The sequence below is a fragment of the Rhinocladiella mackenziei genome (genome assembly GCF_000835555.1).
Source record: "Rhinocladiella mackenziei CBS 650.93 unplaced genomic scaffold supercont1.2, whole genome shotgun sequence".
In the NCBI taxonomy this organism is placed as follows: domain Eukaryota; kingdom Fungi; phylum Ascomycota; class Eurotiomycetes; order Chaetothyriales; family Herpotrichiellaceae; genus Rhinocladiella; species Rhinocladiella mackenziei.
In genome coordinates this window covers 3,812,402-3,831,752 of record NW_013550603.1, presented here as the reverse complement: position 1 = coordinate 3,831,752, position 19,351 = coordinate 3,812,402, and the positions used below count along the sequence as shown (strand labels likewise).

Genomic DNA, 19,351 nt, shown 5'->3' with positions numbered 1-19,351 from the left:
CGTCGTCTTCTCCTCCCTGTTTGCCTTCTCTTCATCGTAAAAGTAACAGTGGTGTGCGTTTCCCTTCTCTCATGGCCCTGGGCCTCTGACCGATCCCATTCGCCCTCACATCTGCCACGAGTCCTTCGAGCCCCAGATCTCTCCAGACCGGCTCCCTCTGCACGCCTGCATTACTTGCCTCACCACCTGGTTCAGCTGAGCCCGTCACACCACCGCTCCCGCCTACGCCGCCCACGGGGACGGCGCTGATTTGTCCTCCCGCTCCTCCTCCAGTGTCCGTCTGATGCTGGCCAAGTGCCCGGTTGATCCCAAACGCCGCATGCATGTCTGGCACCACGTCATCTTCGTCCTCTGGGTTCAGCGGCATTAGGTGTGGAGGTAGCGCGATCTCCTCGAATGGTAAGAAGTGGCCGGGTAGTTGTGTCATGGAGCTATCGCCGATGCCGGTTCCAACGCCGCCTGTCGTGGAGGATGGTTGTCCGCCCGCTACGTTGGAGGGTTGTTGTCCTTGGTGCTGATGGTTCGAGGCATTTGGAGGCCCAATGAAGGGAGTGGAGGATGGTGGGCGGCAGAATTCTTCGAAGACGTCCGCGAGGCGCGAGGAACGTAGGTGGATATATGTTGCGGAGGAGTCACGGGACTGGATTGGGTTTGCGATGGCGGTTAGTGTTAGGGCTCTTGACAGAGAGCGGAATAAGAGGACAAGGGAGAGCCCACCATTTTGAGAATGAGTAAGAATAGGAGCCCGAACAAGGATCCGGAACTGGATGGGTAGAGATCAATGAGAAAGACGGGGATGAGTAAAAGTATATAGGACAAACTTGTTGAATATTGTGCTAGCGCCGCTTATGCAAAGTACCCGGTGCGTGTCCGAGTGTGTGCCTGGATGCCAAACCTAGTGCCCTGGACTATGTAGGATCATCAATCGCGCTCGCTTTCCTAGATAGTATTTTCGGACGGAGCGAATTGGTGTTCTCAATACTTGGAAGTTGACGAAAGGGTTTCAGAAGTACGAGGTCTACGGGTCTTGACTAAATCACGGGTAAACTTTGATCAAGACCACGTTGTCCCGGCCTTTCGAAGCTTGAAGATATGTCGGACAAAAAGGGTATCCCCTCTGGCTATGTGGACATGCATCTTCCAAACAAAGTGGCATATATACTCAGCCCAAAACTTTCCAATTTACAGCATTGATGCTTCCCTGCATGCTCGTGGTACATTTTCAAGATATCGTTTTTCCTTTCCCGACAATCTTCGGTCCATCAACAAGACTCGTCTTGCCATATCTCGTGAAATATTTCCTCCAGTCATGTTCTTCCTTGAAACCGAGCATGTCTCTGATTTTCCGATTACTAATCGGCGCTTCATACTGGGCCGTCACCCTCGTATGCGGAATATGCGGGTACCATTTCTTCAGAAAGTCAGCTGTCTCTGCGGTGTTGGTGATGGTGTCGTTCACAGCATTGAAGATCTGAAATCCCAGCCCAGACACCTCGAGCCCACGATGACACATTTGGCCTAGGTCCCTGGCGTCGGTGTATGACCAGCCGTGCTGGAACCACTTCTCAGGCTCGTGGACGTAACCCCAGAACATGTCGGTGTCGTATTCGTCTGGTTCAAAGACACGGCCGATGCGTAGGCAGTAAATGTCCACGCCGAATCGGGCGGCGTAGCTTCGAGCGACTCGTTCACCACATATCTTCGATAGCGCATACGGGTCCGTCGGATTCGAGTCCATGTCCTCTGTGACTGGGAATGCCGGGTATTCTATGTTCCCCTGCCCAAACGACACGCCGTAGGTCGTGATGCTGCTTGCGATAATGATTTTCTTGATCCCCAATTTGCACGCCGCTTCAATTACATTGTGCGTGCCCATGACGTTGGTCCTGAACGTCTCGCCGTCCGACACAATCATCGGCTGCGGGACGCCAGCGAAATGGACCACCGCATCGGGAATCCTCGGCGGTACAGAGGGAAAGGGTTCCCCGAGGCGCATATGTGTGTTCAAGCAGCTGAAGACCTGACCGCTGTCGGTGATGTCGCATTTCAGGGTATGAATGTCCAAGTCTGCTGGTCTGGTAAGGTCGATATTGATGACTTCATGCCCATACCTGAGCAGCTCTTGAACAACATGCCCTCCGACTTTGCCGCTTCCCCCCGTAAACGCAACTCGTTTGCCAGACATATTATAGCCATCAACTTTTTGAAGCTGTTGTAATTAGCAATCGAAGTTTACCGGCATTATGGCGATGTAGAACTTTGCAGCGTCCAATAGGCGTTTTGGCATGTTATGAAGTTGGCGAAAAATACAAGCCCTGGGATGGCTTTCGGGTTAGCGCGTTCAAGTCGCGACCTTAAATTTCTCAAAAATTATGGTCCTATTCCTTTCGAGTCTTGAATTGACAAAATTTCCGGGAAGCTATCGATATTGCAGAAGGAGTCTGATGGATTAGTGTTGATGTTTGGTTCAGAACCGTTACTAGCAGACTTGTGGCCTCTACCGCTAAGCCGCAAACGGAAAGACTGGTTAGATTGCACGTCTCTCCAAATTTTCCATTCTCTGGGGCCCAGATGATGTGGCCCAGATGATGTCAGCCAAAGTTCCAAGAAGAGTTTTGGTCGAGGACACTGTCTGTGTTCATCTGAAAACATGCCCACCTGCCTTAAAATTTCTTCCATCGACCGAGGCGGTCATGCTGTCGCTGGACTAGGTCATGGTCTGCAGTAAGCACCTCTATCAGAAACCCGGCCATCTCAAAATCTCAGTCAAATTGGCAAATGCTTAGAGAATCATGGAGTGTTCAAGCCTGCCGGAAAAGCGGCATGTCCTCTGCGCAACCTGATAAATTCTTTTTTCGTTTCGTGTTTGTGGCCAGCCGATGACAACAATTTCCAGGCAGACAAATGCATCATTTCCAACCATGTCCCATATTGAAAAGCATTCAGGTTTCTGCAATTTGTCAGTGGGCCTAGGACACATACCATGAAGTCTTTGGGCCAATTATTAAATCTTTTTCGCTTTCATGCCGCGACTTTGTCGTCCTACCTGCCGACTATCTCATATGTCTGCCGCCGAAACATCAATAAATTGGCATCATCAAGGTTTCAATACGTCCACAGTTGTATAATAGGGCAATTCTAGACTGTATCTTGATACCTAGAAAAGAGATTCGATGACCAAATATAGAATAGTTGCAGGTAATTCATGAGGGCTGTAGCCTTGTCCAAGCAGCCAATCAAAATAGAGTTTGTCTGAATCACGTGATATATAAAAAAATTCACGTGAACTTCAATTCTTGGCATCTCTATCCCACATTCTCAGTTCCGCCCCGAACTTTTCAACTGCGCAATCGCGGCTTGACCTCAACACGCAGACACCAACTCAACTTCCAAGTCCCGCGCTCTATAGAAGGTCAGTATTCCCTTCAACCTCATTGTCGTTTTACAATCCTGACCTTTCATTTATTTTTCGCAGCCACTTCCTGCCTACTTTGCACGACACGATAAGACGGTCAAAAACTTTTACAATCATGTCCCACGAGAGCGTTTGGTATACTCGGCCCCGAACTTTCGGCAAGGGTTCTCGCGCCTGGTAAGTTTTACACACCTCGGAATAAGACATGTTTGCCTTTATCAGACGGAATTGGCCCTAGTCCAAAGATTGCGATGTAAAGAAAGAACAAGCAGACATGGGGTTGGAAGAGGAAACAAGAGAATATCCTGCAGGACTCTTTTTCCCCCAACGAGGGACACATCATTTGGACGCTAGGGATCGGGCGGCAAAAAGAAGAGATGGAAATGACAATCGTACACGCCAAAGAACACATAGCTAACATTTATTTCTGTACAGCCGCGTCTGCACACATAAAGCCGGTTTGATCCGCAAGTACGGTCTGAATATCTGCCGTCAGTGCTTCCGGGAGAAGAGCCAGGATATTGGGTTCCTCAAGGTATGAAGCCGCCCCGAGAATTTAATTTGTTTTGTGTGCATCCCCCCCCTTTAAAAAAAAAAAAAAAAAAAAAAAAAAATTGAGATGAAAATCAAATGGGGTGGTGTGTTCAACCATGCTGGGGAGCGATTCGGAGTGGACGGGGCGAGTAGAACCGATGAGGGTGCAGGATGAGAGACTGACAGGATATGTTTTGCAGCACCGATAAACGGATTTCTCCGAACAAAGGTACTAGATATCAGATGAGTAGTTACGAACGAGGAGAGGGCCAGCGAAGAAGAGAAATGGAGATGAACCAGGGAAATTGAGATAGAGTCAATTCTCTTCAGTGGGTGGGGGAAGTAGTGGCAGACGAGAGTGCGTCCTGCGAAGACATGAAGAACGCAATGAGGGTGGTACCGGATCTACACCGTCACAACGAGAGAGCGAGCCGTCATACCTCTGCCTCTGACGACCGCGATTGATAGAAGGGCCTGGCGCATGTGCTTTTGTTTCCAGCATTGAAAAAAGAAAAAAAAAAAAAAAAAAAATCGCGGGATATGCCACGGTATGCTCTATCAGACCGCTTCGACTCGCATCCTTTACGCTGAGTAGACAAATTACCACAAATATAACTACTTTCAATTTTCATCTTCAGTGATTCCCAGATAACTGCCTTATGGGTTCATTGTTCTTGCGATGTCAGAGCAGGTCCATATATGTACGTTATGGTTTCGATGGATATTATCGTTCTCGTGGACGACGATCGAGGTCCAGCTGACGAGCCTGACTCTCGGATGTCATCACACTTAGACCTATGCTATGACATATAGTATCATGTCTGCCTCCCTGAAAACGATAGGCAAACTACAGAGCGCGCCGTCCAAGCCTATCCGCCGACATATCATGCCAGAGCCTGATCATCACCGTGGACGCCATTAACGGCCGGGACTGCACCAGGCGGCAGACTACCCAACTCACAAATGACCAGATCCAGAAACTCGGACGGCGTGACATCGTACATGAGATTCAAGAGGAATAGACCCGGCTGACCCCTCCAGCCTTCCAGTCCTGTATTCGAGTTGTTGCTGCTCTTGTCATCGCCGTCATCGTCATCTTTGTCTTTTGGATTAGGCTTTTTGGTGCTACCCTTTAGCGCGGCTGCCGGTGGGGAATTCGTCGAGGATAGAATGTCAGGTTGAGCAGACTCGACCAGAGCATCTGCCTCGCCTACTTCGTTCATGATGATACTATCCAACGCGGCTTTCGCGGTGAACTTGACCGTCTCACAAAGCACCACGACGGGAACGTTGCGTGTTTTATTCTTCAAAGATTCCTTCGCCATCATGGCGACCATTGCGGAACCAGCGCGTGACAAAAGTTTGCCATTCCCCAACATAGCCGACGCACCTAGAAAGCACTTGGTCACAGATTCCAGGTCCACCACGTCCGCGATTGCGCTAAGTAAGGCGTACTGGACTTTCAAGCCGGCACGGATGAGACTTCTCGCCTGGTTTTTGCCTTCAAACATCGGCCGCGAATCAACGACGATGACTTTGAACTTCTTGCCCTGACGGTGTGCGGTGATGAGGGTTTTCTCTACGATGCTGCTCTTCGCGTAGGTGAGAATAACGTCGCCATCGACAATGCGATCGCTTGCTGTACGTGCGATAACTTCGTCGGCCAATGTGATTCGTTCACGAATAAATAAGTCGATAGCCTGACAGAGACTTTGTTTTGCTTCACTGTCGGTGGCCTCCACTGGTTGTGTCGAGATGAGATTCTTGAGCCATCGAATGCTGTTCCCTTGACTCATGCTCAGCGGCCTCGCGTTGCGGAGATAGGCAATTTGGTGGTTCAGGTGAGTAAGAAGATGTCTGGAGAGGGCGACTCCCGGGGGTGTCGTGTACGTGTGAATGACTTTCTTGAAGGCGAGTAATGTTGCGACACATCGAGCATTTCCTCCGCATATGACATAGTCTCGGAGTTGTAGACCGAGAGCCAATACGGCGGGATGGATTTCACGTCCGGATCCTGAAAGAGTGGCTTTCTGTTCTTTCGGGTATAAATGTGAGAACATGGTGACGCGCTTGAGATCAGGTCGCTTCTCTTTCTCAGGAACTGTCGACGTTTGCGGTTGCTGTTGTTGTTGCACACCTCCACGTATGGGCAGAGCCTTTCCGCCAGCCGACGGAGTCCTCTTGTGATGCGAAACGGTATCACTTTCTCTTTTCGTCGTCGATGGTCTCCTCTGCGTCTCCGGTTTCGTTGCTGAACCACCCAGAACACCGTCCTGAGCCTGTGTTGGTGCCTGTGCTCCCCTCTCGGCGACCTTTTCTGCTCTCCTTGCCGCTTTTTCGGCAGCCTTCTGCTTTTTCAATTGCGCGCCTGTCAGTTTCACTCCGGCTCCTGCTTCTGCGACGTTCTGTTTTGTTGTTGTTCGAGGCGCGGAGTCCGGTCGAGGTTTCGATTTCCTCGCATCTTTCGTCTGCTCATTTCCATTCACGGTGGGAATTTGAGAAGTCTGGGCGTCCCCGTTGGCGCGTGTGCTTTCTCCAGGAGGAGGCATGGTGAAGGACGCGGCTGTAGGGTTGAGAGGGGTACTCCCACCAACATCGTTTGATTTTGAGTCACCCATGTCAGGCAGGCTGCCTAGTCGGGAGTTGCCAAATCGATCAGAACAAAGATAGAGAGAAGGGAGAGGTCCAAAGTATTTACTTCTCTTGAACGTAGCCCGTGTGAGCATTAGCTAGCTTGAATCATCACGTTTAGAACGGCGGCTTCTTCGAATCTGAAAGATGCAAACAGTGGGAACCTTTTTTGAATTGGAGAGTCACACCCAGGCGCTGGGCATCATACCATCCCCATCCTTCTGCCAAGAACAAGTTCAAAAGCAGCGTCAAATTTAATCCTCTTTGGGATGAGTCTGACGAGGCTGAGATTGCTCAATTGTTCTTCAGCCACCTAACGTGCCAAACATCAGAGTCTCAGGTAAGGCAAGATGGATTCCCGGAATCAAGAAACCATCTCCCTGGAAGGATGAAAACACGATTTGATAGCTCGGAGATTCGAAGATATCAAAATGGCTGCTGAGGGAATGCACATATCCACATATCCGTCAGGCCCACGGCGACACATCCGAGTCAAACCAGACATTGAGCTTATGAAAATCAGCCGATGGGGCCGTGAATATCTGGAAATGACTGACCGGGCCGGTGTTCCCCCTGAAATGTCTGGTATTGTTGTGCGCACATTGGAAGTAACTTCTCGAGATATCTGTTGCCATGGTCCAAGGCCAGAAAGTGGTTTGGAAGAGAAGGTAAGCTATGGAACGACTTGATCAAGCCCTTGAAGAACGCAAACAACAGTCTTAAGGAAGTGGGTCCATTCCTTCGGCCAGCAAGCAGAAACAAACAACCTCTGAGAAACAGGCAACGGCAGTGAACAATCCTTCCTCGGATCGAGCACCACATGACGATAGCAATGATGACATAGTCGAACTCATTGAGACACATGGTGATGATTGGGACCATAATCATGATGACTCAGCTGAAGTCATTATCCCAGGCTACCCCTGGGCGAAGATGGGGACGCTCACGAGTTACAAGGAGAGCTCCAGGCGAATCAATATCATAACTCCAAGCGATTTGAGTGATTCCGCTATCCCAAGACATTGGAGACGACGCTGAGCTCGGAGTCTGAGCTCGGAAGATGACGACATCTATCTCAGCGACGACAATCAGAACTTGCGCAGAGGTCCAGAAGGTCGTCCTCGTCATTGGTACGCTCATCAAATCCAGTATTCGAATGGGTTGAACCGATCGTTAACATATAATTAGAACAAGTGCTACACTCCCTCCTCCCGAGAGGCTCGTCATGATATTGTTTTCGGTGTTCTGGAAACCCTGTTGGAACTTGAGGAGACTGATGTCGAGTATCGCTCTCTCCTGACAGAAAAGAGCAACACTGCCGTAAATGACTTGAATTGTGTCCCATTTTAGTCATTCGGTCTAGAGCAGTTACAAACATTATCAATTCTCTGTTTCGCCTCTTGCCATCGATTCAGCGAGTTTGGGATGTTCATTATGAGCGTACGATCTCTGATAGAGTTGAAAGCTCGAGTTTTACTAGAGACAGAGAACTACGGAGCCTAACCAAAAGGATTGAAATCCCACCAAAATAGGCTTCCTCCCTTAGTCAAACATCCACCTATGCTTAAATTCTCAAATGAACCTTCGAAGGAGGTTAGCACATTGAAGCTACTCCCTTAGAGCACGCTATAGGGAATTGCATCCCGGCACAGAAAGTTGACTCGAAAGCTGACGATAAAGATTTCGATGTCCAGATAAAGGAAATCAAGGATTGGGAGAATGAGAAAAGATGAAGCAAGATAAACAACAAGAGCTTCAGCAGCAGTTCAACCGATGAAGAAAGAGAGAAACAGAGAAAGGTTGTTGAGACTCTGGCTGTCTCAGCACCGTTTTCGATATGTCAAACGTCCCTAATTGCCACTATCGAGTATTTCTCAAACAAGCTTTGTTTACAACATCTGGGAAGCCTGGCAAGTCAATGGACACGAAGATTAATCCAGGGGGCAAAATCAGAGGCTGATGCTCAGGAGGCATTAGGGAAAGCTAACCAGGAGTTGGACGAGATGATGTAGGTGCTAATCTTCAGGCAGGTCATAATAATGACATTGAAGCATACGATAGATACCAGTTACTCTGAACAGATTGTAGAGTTGGTATATTCGAGGATACGCGATGGGCAATGATTTGTGTGCCGGAAATCCATTTGTAGTCATCTATAGTCACCTTCCGCGGCATGGTGCGATGAAGTTTTCGTGCTCAAATGCGCAATGCACGGAGTGATCCTCCTGTGTCATATAAAAGGTATCCGGTCCTTCACCGGCTGACATCGCTTCCATTGTCATCTCAATTTGCAAATCTCCATCCTTGTACCACTTCCAGTCCTCGAAACAGATGATTTCTTGAGTCAATTCGTCGCCATAATCGGCTGGAGACAACTAAGCACGGCTGATGAGAACCAGCTTCCATCCCAGTTCCCGGGCTTCTGCAGGTGACCTTCCGCACTTTTGGCTTTAGAAGATGCTGCTTCGGTGTTTTTTCTCCGTAAGGGAAGGAAATCTGGATGAACGGAAAGCTAGAAGGTTGATCATGATTTCAACTGTAAATCTTTCGCACGTGGCTTCGTATGATGGAACTGGCGCGAGTGCGTGAGAGTAAGTAGCCGCTTCTTCAGAGTCATCAGAAAGAATGGAACTGGTTGATATAACTGTGTTTTAATCATTGTGAAGAACAAAAGTTGATATCAGGGAGGACGCTCCGACTCATTGTCAAAGGACGCACAGCCTTTTCAGGATTGCTGGCATCGACCGTGGTCTATCGCCTCAAGCGTCAGCTTGTACGAGGACGACTCCAGAGTATGGGGGAAAGGCACGCCCTATCATGACTTATTAGCACTCACTCTCTAAGACATTAGCTGTTACTCGGTCTCTCATTGATTGATTGCATTGCCTAACAAGCTGCATAAGCGGATCATGCTCCCCAGATGAAGAGACACGGGGCATCGGCTGCAACCAGTCCAGCAGCAGCCGCAATCAATCCAATAACTGATTCATTTCCTGCTAGGGATAAAATGGTTGCTGAAATCGTGCGACTTGAGGAAGAGGCTCCAAAGTTACAAGAGGCGGCCAAGCATCGGACATCGCATTGAGTGGGCTCGAAAAGCCAAAGACGAATTTATTGCAGCCAAGGACAAACTGAGAGCTGCAAACGACGCCCTAGAGAAATTGTACAGTGAGCACGAAAATACTTCTTTCCGTCCTTCACTCTCAAGCGACTCTCCCGAAACCTTCCAAATTTCCAAGCTCCTCACAGTTCAGAGTTGGTCTACCAACATTTTAGCAACCAGAGAGGGAATCTCACCATGAAATTGTCAACCGAAAGTCCACGCAAAGAGTTTCGTGATATGGACAACCCCAAGTTTGGCAATGAATCGGTGGTACATGCGATACAGGACGCCACCAGTGCTTGGGCCAAGGAGATGGCACTTGAAGATTTGTTACATGAGACGACTTTCCAGCAAGCTTTTCTGGAGCGAGCTCAGCTGGCCCTTCTCGTTGCGATGTCATTCCCAGCGCATGTATACTGTTTTGAAGGGCAATTCTTTCCAAAAGCCGTTGATGTGGTGTATTACAACGAGGCATTGGCGACCCCAGCGGAAGGACAGCCACCCATCTTGGATCCAGATGTTCTGTTGTCGCCATATCTTCGGTTTGACCCAGGTTATCAGATACCGCAAAGGTCAAGAAGATCTTTAGCGCTAGGTTCAGGCTTCTCAAGAGGTGTGACGGATGCAAATGCTGTCGTCGCATTGGGTGTGGCCCTTTGCGAGATCGGCGCATGGAAGGCAGTTTCGCGAAACATCTTTAAGGAGATGACAAAAATGGCCGAGGGTTCCCTCAATGAAGTGTCGCAGCAAGCCGGTCAGATTTCCTGCAATATCAGCCGGAAATGTCTGAAGTGGGCGGCTCCTTCGCTCAACATCAACTCTCAGACGACAAAAGAATTGGAAAATATTGTTGCACGCTCCATCGAGTCTCAGAGAACATAATATATATCACATACAGTTGCTGACTCGTGAGCACGTAGAGACATCTGATCTGCAGCATCGGGCCGTTTATATGTACATCGGAGAACTTGAGATTAATTGAGAGCCAGCCATAATCCACAACTTGAACGATGTACCGTAGACCTTTGATGGTAGACTGATAAGACACGAGATAAGAGTTGCTCAGCTCGTAGTACCTCCAAAAAGGCTTGTCTATACAATCCGTGATAATCGAGATTGAAGAGTTCTCGACCGCCGAGATAGTGATCCACTGGCTATCCTGCTAGGTTTCGGGGTTGAGAACATTCGCTATGAGTTACTTAGTAAGGACGAGGGCGAGGCTAGAAGCGGGTCCGTTAATCAAGGGCTTGAATAGCCTGGATCAGGAAATCGTCGACCCACTGATACCCACTACCCACATACCGTAGGTATCAATGAATTCTCGGATCCCGAGATAAGGTAAGATACTGCCCCGCTTTTGCGTCCGGTGGCTTCGTGATAGGTGCCGAATTCGAATGCGTCTATTTCCAGCCAGCCGGTGGACCATCAGGGAAAATCCGCCAAAGGTCTGCAGATCTCAGAACGGAGATGTCCAGAACCAGCGCGCTGTCTTTTAACCGCGATGGTCTTGAAGTAAACAGCCACGTCGCCCCTGTGCAGAACGAGTTCACACGCCAGTCTTGCAGTTTCTGCTTGCTGGAGACGACACAAGTGCAGAAGTACACCAACAAGAGCGGACTTGACTTGACTTTCCAAATATCGCGCTCATGGAATCAACACCGCATGCATCGTGGCAGAGGATAGCACTAGAGGCGCAAGTCTTACGGGACAAGGCGATCCCTTCCAACTGGCTTCTGAGTTCTCCACCGCGCGAGAACGTGCTAAACGTCACGAAAGTGCCGTATACCTGCGGTATCATGACGGAGAAAGAGCTTGAGCTGACAGATAAAGATGCAACGGAATTGTTGGCGATGCTCAAAGACGGCCGGCTGAAAAGCTACGACGTCACACTCGCCTTCTGCAAACGGGCGGCAATCGCACATCAGTTGGTAAGGGGCTTGAAAGCGTCTCGCAAGGCCGAGATCTAGATGGCTGATTGCCGGTTTGTTGTAGGTAAACTGCATGACCGAAATGTGGTTTGAAGAGGCCCTCGACCGGGCCAGAGAGCTCGACCAGATCTTCGCTCTGAGCGGCCCGGTAGGCGCGTACCACGGCCTTCCGTTCTCGATCAAGAACACCTTTGCTGTCAAAGGTCGGAGGTCATCGGGAGGCTATGTGGCCTGGTATGACAACATTGCCGGGGAAGATGCTCCGGTGGTCAAGATCATTCGGGACCAAGGTGCTGTGTTTTTCTGCAAGACCACCAATCCACAGACAGCCATGCATCTAGAGACCGAATCAAATCGTAAGTCTTGACGAATCCACGACCGAACACCCCCCCGACCAAAAAAGGGCGACCCTGTTGCTGACTTCTCGGCGTTTTATCAAAAGTATATGGTCGCACCTTGAACCCTTTCAACAGGATGCTCACTCCTGGAGGCTCCTCCGGGGGGGAAGGGGCTTTGGTCGCCATGGGTGGTTCACCGATTGGACTGGGTGGCGACGGGGGTGGCTCTATTCGATCTCCTGCTGCAAACAACGGTCTATTTGGAATGAAGGCGACCTCTGACAGGATCCCGTACCTCAGATCCGCCGCTATCATGCGAGGGTGCAAGTCGTTTCCGACCGTTGCTGGCCCGATTTGTAAATCTGCTCGAGACGGGGAGTACTTTATGAAGACTGTCCTGGAGACTGCACCCTGGGTCAGAGAACCATCTGTCGTGCCAATACCGTGGCGACAGATGTCGATGCCCGAAAAAATCACAATTGGTCTGTACATTGATGACGGTTCGGTGATGCCTCACCCGCCTATCACGCACGCGCTCAAAGCATTGAAAACCAAGCTCGAGGAGGACCCCAAGTTCGAGGTGGTCGAGTGGACACCCTACCAACACGATGTGGGATATGACCTGATTCGACAATTGTATTGGGAGGACGGTGGCGTCGAGACCATGGAGGTAATGACACGCTCAGGCGAGCCGGTTCTTCCATTGACCAAATGGGTGATGAAAGAGAGCCATGTGAGGCCGCGAACTTTGAAAGAAAGCTGGGAACTGAACTATCGGCGTGAAACCTTCCAGAGTATGGCCCTGTCTCGGGCGTTATCAAATTATCACATCGCTAATCAAGTCCTTCCAGAAGAGTATTTGACGAATTGGCTTTCGGCACCCAAAGTTCCAGACTTCCTGGTGGGCCCCGTAGGGCCCTCGGTGGCACCCAAACATGAGACTGCGCGGTACTGGGGCTACACAGCCATTTTCAACCTTCTTGACTACCCAGCCGCGGCTTTTCCAACCGGCTTGACCGCTTCAGCTGAGACACATGTTGTTGACACTGCCTATGTGCCAAGGGACAACGAATTTGATGAATATAATTGGAAACAGTACGAGCCTTCTGCATACGAGGGAGCGCCGATATCGCTGCAGGTTGTGGGACGCAAATGGGATTGCGAAAGGGTCTTGAAGGTTGCTGGCATGATCAGCGAGCTTTGCATGTTATCTGTAGGCAAGTCGAAGAAGTAGATAGTTTGTCATCCTACGGGCTAGTCCCAACTAGGCATAATTAGAGAATGATTGCTTGGTGCTTGTACCTCAGGCGATGATGAATTTCATCCTTTACAGACCATCACCGTCACGTAGTTTCCAGTAATTAATACTAGTGGGTCTCGGCAAGGCTGAGATCTTGTACCAGTCTAATCCTTAGATATCTTCGGCCGAAGACCATTTCATGACTCTAGAATCAAACGCGGTCAAAATAAATTTATTCATACCCGTTTGTACACTTTGAGCCAGGGTAGGCACCTTGTGTGGCCATTTAACTCCCTCACATACCCACCCATTGAAACCTCAAACACCTCGCTACCTACCAAATCATCCATGGTCGTCAATCTCCCCTGTTGAACACGTCCAATGCTTGCCCAGCCTATCGATGAGATTAACCAAAGTCACAGTCATGCTGCAACACCGATACCAAACATCCGGTGATCAGCAGCAACTTTCTTCTTGAACATTCCCAGGTCTGAGATCAATGCTTCCATCTCCGCTTGCATTTCCGCGACTTCATCATCACAATCAGACTCGGTATCGACCTCATCACTCGAAGCAGTATCGTCTTCATAGACCATATCCGGCGTCGGCACTCTGGACCTCTCACTTGCTGACTCGGCTTCGTCCTTGTTGATAATGATCGGATTCTTGAGCTCCTCGAGAACAAGCTTCAAATGGATACTCAAAGCTGCCTTCTCTTCCTCGAGTTGTCGGACCTTGGATTCTGAAATGGCCAGCTTTTCTTCCATGATTTGCAACATGTTTTCATATTTGGTGGTGAATTCACGGATCCTCTCAGATTGAGCATCGGCCGTTTCTTGAACGGCTTTCATGACCGAGGCACTCCCATTCTGTTGTTGCTGGCTTAGTGTCCACCGCAATGCACGAATGGTCTCTTGCATCTCAGAGATCTGTGCATCCTTCTCTGCCGATGAAACATGGTCCTGGTTGACGATAGCTTTGGTGCGAATATGTTTGGCCTGATCTGCATATCGCAGGGTCGACAACGTTTCGTCATAATCCGAAGGTGCAATACAAGCAATCATCGCAGTCTTGGAGTTTCCACCAAGTGAGTCCTTCAGCAACCAGGTAAGAATCGAGTCGCGGTAAGGAACAACATCGCGGTTTGTTCGTTTGGAGCTATGGACTCGAGCATGTTTGGGATCAGCAGCAAGTGCTGCAATGACCCTCCCAAGAGTGGTGAGAGACTTGTTGATATTACCACCTTCTCGGAGTCTCTGTCCCGTGGCCTCTGTCGCTTTGGCACGTTCAGAACCGGCCAAATCGACAAGACGGATTCGTGCCAGTCTTTCAGTTGTCTCATCTGTTCGATAGTCGTGATGAATCTGCTTCAACATAATCGTGAAGACCGCGTGGGAGCGTGAGGAGGTATCATTCATCTTGGTGGATGCTGTGGTTCTGGACATGTCGCCCAGACGCATATACTTCAAGATTTCGGCGTAATTCCTGACTTGAATCTCAGTCAGATCTTTGACATAGGGGCCTTCAGTAGGAGATTCCCGGATCTTGAGATATTGCGGGGGATCGGTTCGTGGTTGAAACAGATCGCGGACATGCTCGTTGTAAACTTCGAAGTATGAGACTCGGACGCTGTAACTGATGTTGGCGCTCTCATTCGACTCGATTCGCTGGAACAAATCTTCGCAGGTCCGTGGGATCAACCCTGGTTGTTCGGGGGTGCCCATCATGGTGTAGCTTTTGCCCGAACCAGTCTGACCGTAAGCAAATATGCAGGTGTGGTAGCCTTCGAAATTGTGGTCTAGAAACTCCTCTCCCAAGCAATTGTACACATCCTCTTGCGTGGCATAGTGCTCATCTTCCGTGTTGTGTGACCAAAATGAGTTGTCAAAAGTGAACGTCTTCTCTTCTAAAACCTTTCTCGTCTGTGCTCGGGCATTTGCTGGATCGGTCGAAGGTGGTACCAGGAGTTTTGTGGATTGAGTATCGGGGTTCATTTCGATCAGGCATTGTGCTCCTCTATCGATTTCTGCAACGAGCTGGTTAGTCGGACCTGAAACGTCCAGAACTGGCGAAATCATCACCTCGGGGAAGAAAGCCTCTGACTCTGACCACGACTTTCACATTTCCTCCAGGATTCAGATTGCTACTGGACGGTGTCATGGGGACATTGACCGGTGTTTTAGATCTGAGAGATGGACTGGACGCGGTGGAAGGAGTGGGAGTCATTGATCGGCCATCGTTGGTGATGGGCCGGGTCAACGGTACCATGACTGCAGTCTGGTCCAGGGGTTGTATACTCTCTTCGTTCACGGTACGGTATTGAGTATGAAGAGGGACATGCATGAAATAAAGGTGATGAGCAATCGATTTGGTCCGATAAGCGACCAGCTGGTGGTCCACTCTGGCTGGGAGGTTGGGAAGACCAAAAATGGAGGGGGGGGAATTGTTTTGGGTTAGATCCAAACAATGATTCCTCCGCTTCTGATTGGTTAGGATTAACCTGGCCTTCTTCCACGGCACATTATCAGCATCATCTTTTGTAATGTGGAACAAAATGAAACTCGTCCAGTGCCATCAGAGTTAAAGGAAAAAAAAAAAAAAAAAAAAAAAATTTTCCTGGTCCTCGTCATGCACCCAGGAAGTCATAAACGTCGTCAACCCAGTTCCTCAATCTTCCTCTTCGCGCCTCTCGACACGGTCTCTCCTTTCAGTCGCGCCAACACGTCTTCAGATCCTCCTGCATTGGACTGTTCGTTCTCATCAATAGCATTGTCGGCATCTCCCTCTTCTTCCGTGCTCGAATCATTAACCCTCACGTGGTCTCGTTTTCCCCTCTTCTGCTCACTCAGCACGCCTAAACTCAGATTCATCTCGATATACGTTTCCTGGTTGTCGGAAACGTGGTCGATTCTCTGATCTTGTAGGCCGGCTGCATTCTCGAGTTCGGCATTTGCTTGCTGAAGCTGTGGAAGGAAGTTTTGCAGGCGAGACTTGAGATTCGATCCCTCATTTCCGGTGAAGGTTGTAGACAGCGTAGAAGGAGCCGAAACCCTGGGGCCCTTTATCCAAACATTATCATGCTTTTCATCGGACTCTTCCGCCTCGGATATCTCGTCATCATCGGTTTCTGAAGATTCCGAGGATGATGTTGTTTCTTCTTCGTCGGTGGTGTCATCCACATCTCTCCCGTCTCCATATCTCGTTTGATGGGTCATCCGCATGCGCTGTTGAGCTCTCCAAGGTGGAGAATACCCTGATGAAGACGATGCGGGTGAAGAGTCGGCTTCTTCTTCGTTGATACCATTTTCACGGAAAGCGTCATCATGATCCTGGTTCAATAGCCGGTTTCTGGCGATCTCGGGGTGCTTCGAGCCAGTGTTTCTGCGCTTTGTAGGTGGCTCATCTTCTTGACCAGACATGTTCCTCCCGAATGACACAACTGTAGTCCCATTCGCTAGTAAAACGCCGTTTGGATGAAGTTGCTTCAAGTTATCGTCGGCTCCTTAGAAATGTTGCTTTTCTTTTTGTCTGGCGAGAAATTCGCCGGGGCTTGGCAGAATAAAAACTTGGGGGTCTTCGAGTCTATTGGCTTTTCATAATGTTGTGGCTCTTCTCTATCGAAACAATTTTCGCCAAACCGAAAATGTCATTATCAACTATCATTCCTGAAGCATCTGATCTTCTCCAGACGGTAGAAGATTGAAATAGGCGACTTGAATCAAGCTCATCACCGTAAGGATTTTCGTAGATTTGGGGGTCAGATTGCGAATGACTCACAGTTCACGCTTACATTCTTTTGCAATGTCCCGCACCGACGGGCTAGAAAAGATTCTTTGATTCAGATTGGCGCCTTTGGACATCTGCCACTTCATAGCATCGACGCGGTGGCATCTAATTGCCTCGATTGTTGGAGTCCATCCATCCAAGGTCGCGGCGTTTATATCACTTCCTGCCTCCGAGAGGACCTCCAGTGTAGCGACCGATCTGCCTCCAGGGGCATGGGAGAAGGGAGTCGACTTGGAAAGGTTCTGCGCATGAATGGAAGCGCCTGCTTCTTACAACCGTCTGGCGATGCCCAGATGTTGCGGCAAGGTGAAGAGCTGTCTCACCCCAACGGGTAAGAACCTCCACGTCTCTTCAACCCTGAACCCCTATCCTTCCGCCCCGAACGCTGGCTTCACACCTCCCAAAACGGGGACGAGCCATCCTCGGACAAAATCAAATAAATGGAAAGAAACAATAACCTGACCTTGGGACATGACAAGGACCAGTGTCTGGGCAAGAACATAGCCTTTCTCGAGTTGAATAAGATCCTCATTGAATTACTGAGACGGTTTGAGTTTACGGTCATCCACCCAGAAAAGTTATGGGAGACGATTTGTTATGGTATTCATTTGCAGAAGGGGTTGTGAGTCACCGTGCGATTGAGAAAGCAACGAGAGACGAGACATGGAAGAGAGAAGGCAATATAAACATGGAATATTTTAGGTCCTGGGGCGATATGCTACCAATAGGTCAGATACCTACGCTTTCGGTTGAGATGGAGGAGCTTTCGATGCGGACTCTCTCGTTTTTGTGCTAGGTTAGAAGACAATCATGCACGCCTCTGGACCTGGTATCGTAATAGCCGCCTAACCTGCGTGCGAGAACCTTCCCAGCAAGGTACTCACCGCATATCTGTCTATCCCACCCAGCGGGCGTTTCTTCCATCCCCGTTTCTTGTCTCCCATCGCGCAACCTGAAGCGCCAATTCATGCATTTACTTTTGCGTTCCCCGGACTTGAATCTAGAGATAGCTTGGCGCTTGCGGAAGCTTTTAGGAGGGGGACAAACAAACATTTGCGGGCCTATGAATCCATCTCGGCGCGTAAATCCAGCCTGGTGCGCCCAATGCAGCCATTCAAAACCACAAACGTCCGGCGCGTACAGCGGAAATGATGACCCTCATGTTTCATCCAGCGAGCAGTCACGTTTTCCCCCCCCTCTTGCCACGGGCGCCTAAGTATTCCGTTGGTCGGCTATGCAGGCTATGCAAGGAAGATGACGACTACCGAGCCTGAAGGCCTGGTCGGGTAATAGGTCACGGTTTGAGAATAAAAGCGGAATTTGAGATTGGAGATGAAGCACATATTTGAAGAAGAGGCGAGAGGAAGCCAGCCGGTGCCTGCGGATTTTTCTTTCCATGAAAATTCCTCCGTTTTAGACATTACGGGTCGAACTTAGCACAAGTCAACTCAGGTCAATTTCAGCTCGGCTCATTGAGCGTGCGTGGTTGGTCTTCGACGAGAGTTCAATCTAGAATCATGTCTTCCACGGCGACGACCACGAAGGCTCCAGCTCTAGACACAAATTCAGATGCCACCACCGTGGATACTCGACCATCTCTCCCACGTCGGTCATCGTCCCTGCATAAAATGGTTATTGCAAAACTCCGACCTCTCCCGTTCCAATACCTTTGGTCGGTTTGGCACTCCAAACCCGGTGACCGGAATGAGTACTTGTTGACAATGCTTGTGGACCATGTGGCGGATATCGGAGCATTTTACCGTATTTTTAACAATGTGCCATGGAACGGAGTCAAACAAAGAGACAGTATTCATATCTTTCGGTCTGGAGTGAAGCCACTTTGGGAAGACCCAGAAAATCGGCAAGGTGGACGTTGGCTCATTCGAGTACGTCCCGAATACGGTCGAGACGTAAGAGTATGGGAAGAGATCTGCCTGTTGTGTTGCGGCGGAGAGTTGCAAGCAGCTATTGCCCAAGGTGGGTGGTCCCAATCCTGTCAAGATTCTCCCAGCTGATCATCTCAGAACGAGATCATGTTCTAGGCATGTCGTTTTCACCTAGATTGTATTTCACCCATATTTCCATATGGACAAAGAAAGGGGATAACTTGCGGAGTATCATGTTGTTGGAGCGCGCCATTCTGGGAGGATTGTCGCCAGATCTGAGGCCGAAGTCGAACATTGAATTCAACTATAGAAAACATTCAGAGAAGATTGGTTTCAACCTTCAAAGTCGACAGAATCAGCTGCCGCTCATACCTTCAACTGGATTGATGAATCGACCAATGACTGTACGAGCATTGACAGCAAGCTGAGAAATGTTGATTTCAATCAAGTCATCTTCCTGGAACATATCGATCAATCGGAACATGATCTC

The 19,351-nt window shown here is 49.4% G+C and overlaps 7 protein-coding genes across 7 annotated transcripts; 3 read left to right on the top strand and 4 right to left on the bottom strand.

Annotated features, from left to right (window-relative positions):
- Positions 1–31: 31 nt before the first annotated feature.
- Z518_03155 (uncharacterized protein) lies at positions 32–2,185 on the bottom strand (the record flags this gene model as incomplete). Its single annotated transcript, XM_013420181.1, has 2 exons — positions 32–640; positions 1,250–2,185. The coding sequence occupies 2 exons, from the start codon at positions 2,183–2,185 to the stop codon at positions 32–34; spliced, it is 1,545 nt and encodes a 514-aa protein (XP_013275635.1).
- Positions 2,186–4,833: 2,648 nt separating this feature from the next.
- Positions 4,834–6,498, bottom strand: Z518_03154 (uncharacterized protein; the record flags this gene model as incomplete). Its single annotated transcript, XM_013420180.1, has 1 exon — positions 4,834–6,498. One exon carries the CDS (start codon positions 6,496–6,498, stop codon positions 4,834–4,836), a length of 1,665 nt encoding a protein of 554 aa, XP_013275634.1.
- A 3,422-nt stretch (positions 6,499–9,920) lies between these two features.
- Positions 9,921–10,565, top strand: Z518_03153 (uncharacterized protein; the record flags this gene model as incomplete). The annotated part of the gene is made up of 1 exon (XM_013420179.1): positions 9,921–10,565. The coding sequence occupies one exon, from the start codon at positions 9,921–9,923 to the stop codon at positions 10,563–10,565; it is 645 nt and encodes a 214-aa protein (XP_013275633.1).
- Positions 10,566–11,329: 764 nt separating this feature from the next.
- On the top strand, positions 11,330–13,183 carry Z518_03152 (uncharacterized protein; the record flags this gene model as incomplete). The annotated part of the gene is made up of 3 exons (XM_013420178.1): positions 11,330–11,611; positions 11,676–11,967; positions 12,054–13,183. The coding sequence occupies 3 exons, from the start codon at positions 11,330–11,332 to the stop codon at positions 13,181–13,183; spliced, it is 1,704 nt and encodes a 567-aa protein (XP_013275632.1).
- A 428-nt stretch (positions 13,184–13,611) lies between these two features.
- Positions 13,612–15,457, bottom strand: Z518_03151 (uncharacterized protein; the record flags this gene model as incomplete). The annotated part of the gene is made up of 2 exons (XM_013420177.1): positions 13,612–15,215; positions 15,271–15,457. 2 exons carry the CDS (start codon positions 15,455–15,457, stop codon positions 13,612–13,614), a joined length of 1,791 nt encoding a protein of 596 aa, XP_013275631.1.
- A 386-nt stretch (positions 15,458–15,843) lies between these two features.
- On the bottom strand, positions 15,844–16,608 carry Z518_03150 (uncharacterized protein; the record flags this gene model as incomplete). Its single annotated transcript, XM_013420176.1, has 1 exon — positions 15,844–16,608. One exon carries the CDS (start codon positions 16,606–16,608, stop codon positions 15,844–15,846), a length of 765 nt encoding a protein of 254 aa, XP_013275630.1.
- A 1,884-nt stretch (positions 16,609–18,492) lies between these two features.
- On the top strand, positions 18,493–19,289 carry Z518_03149 (uncharacterized protein; the record flags this gene model as incomplete). The annotated part of the gene is made up of 2 exons (XM_013420175.1): positions 18,493–18,952; positions 19,000–19,289. 2 exons carry the CDS (start codon positions 18,493–18,495, stop codon positions 19,287–19,289), a joined length of 750 nt encoding a protein of 249 aa, XP_013275629.1.
- Positions 19,290–19,351: the final 62 nt, after the last annotated feature.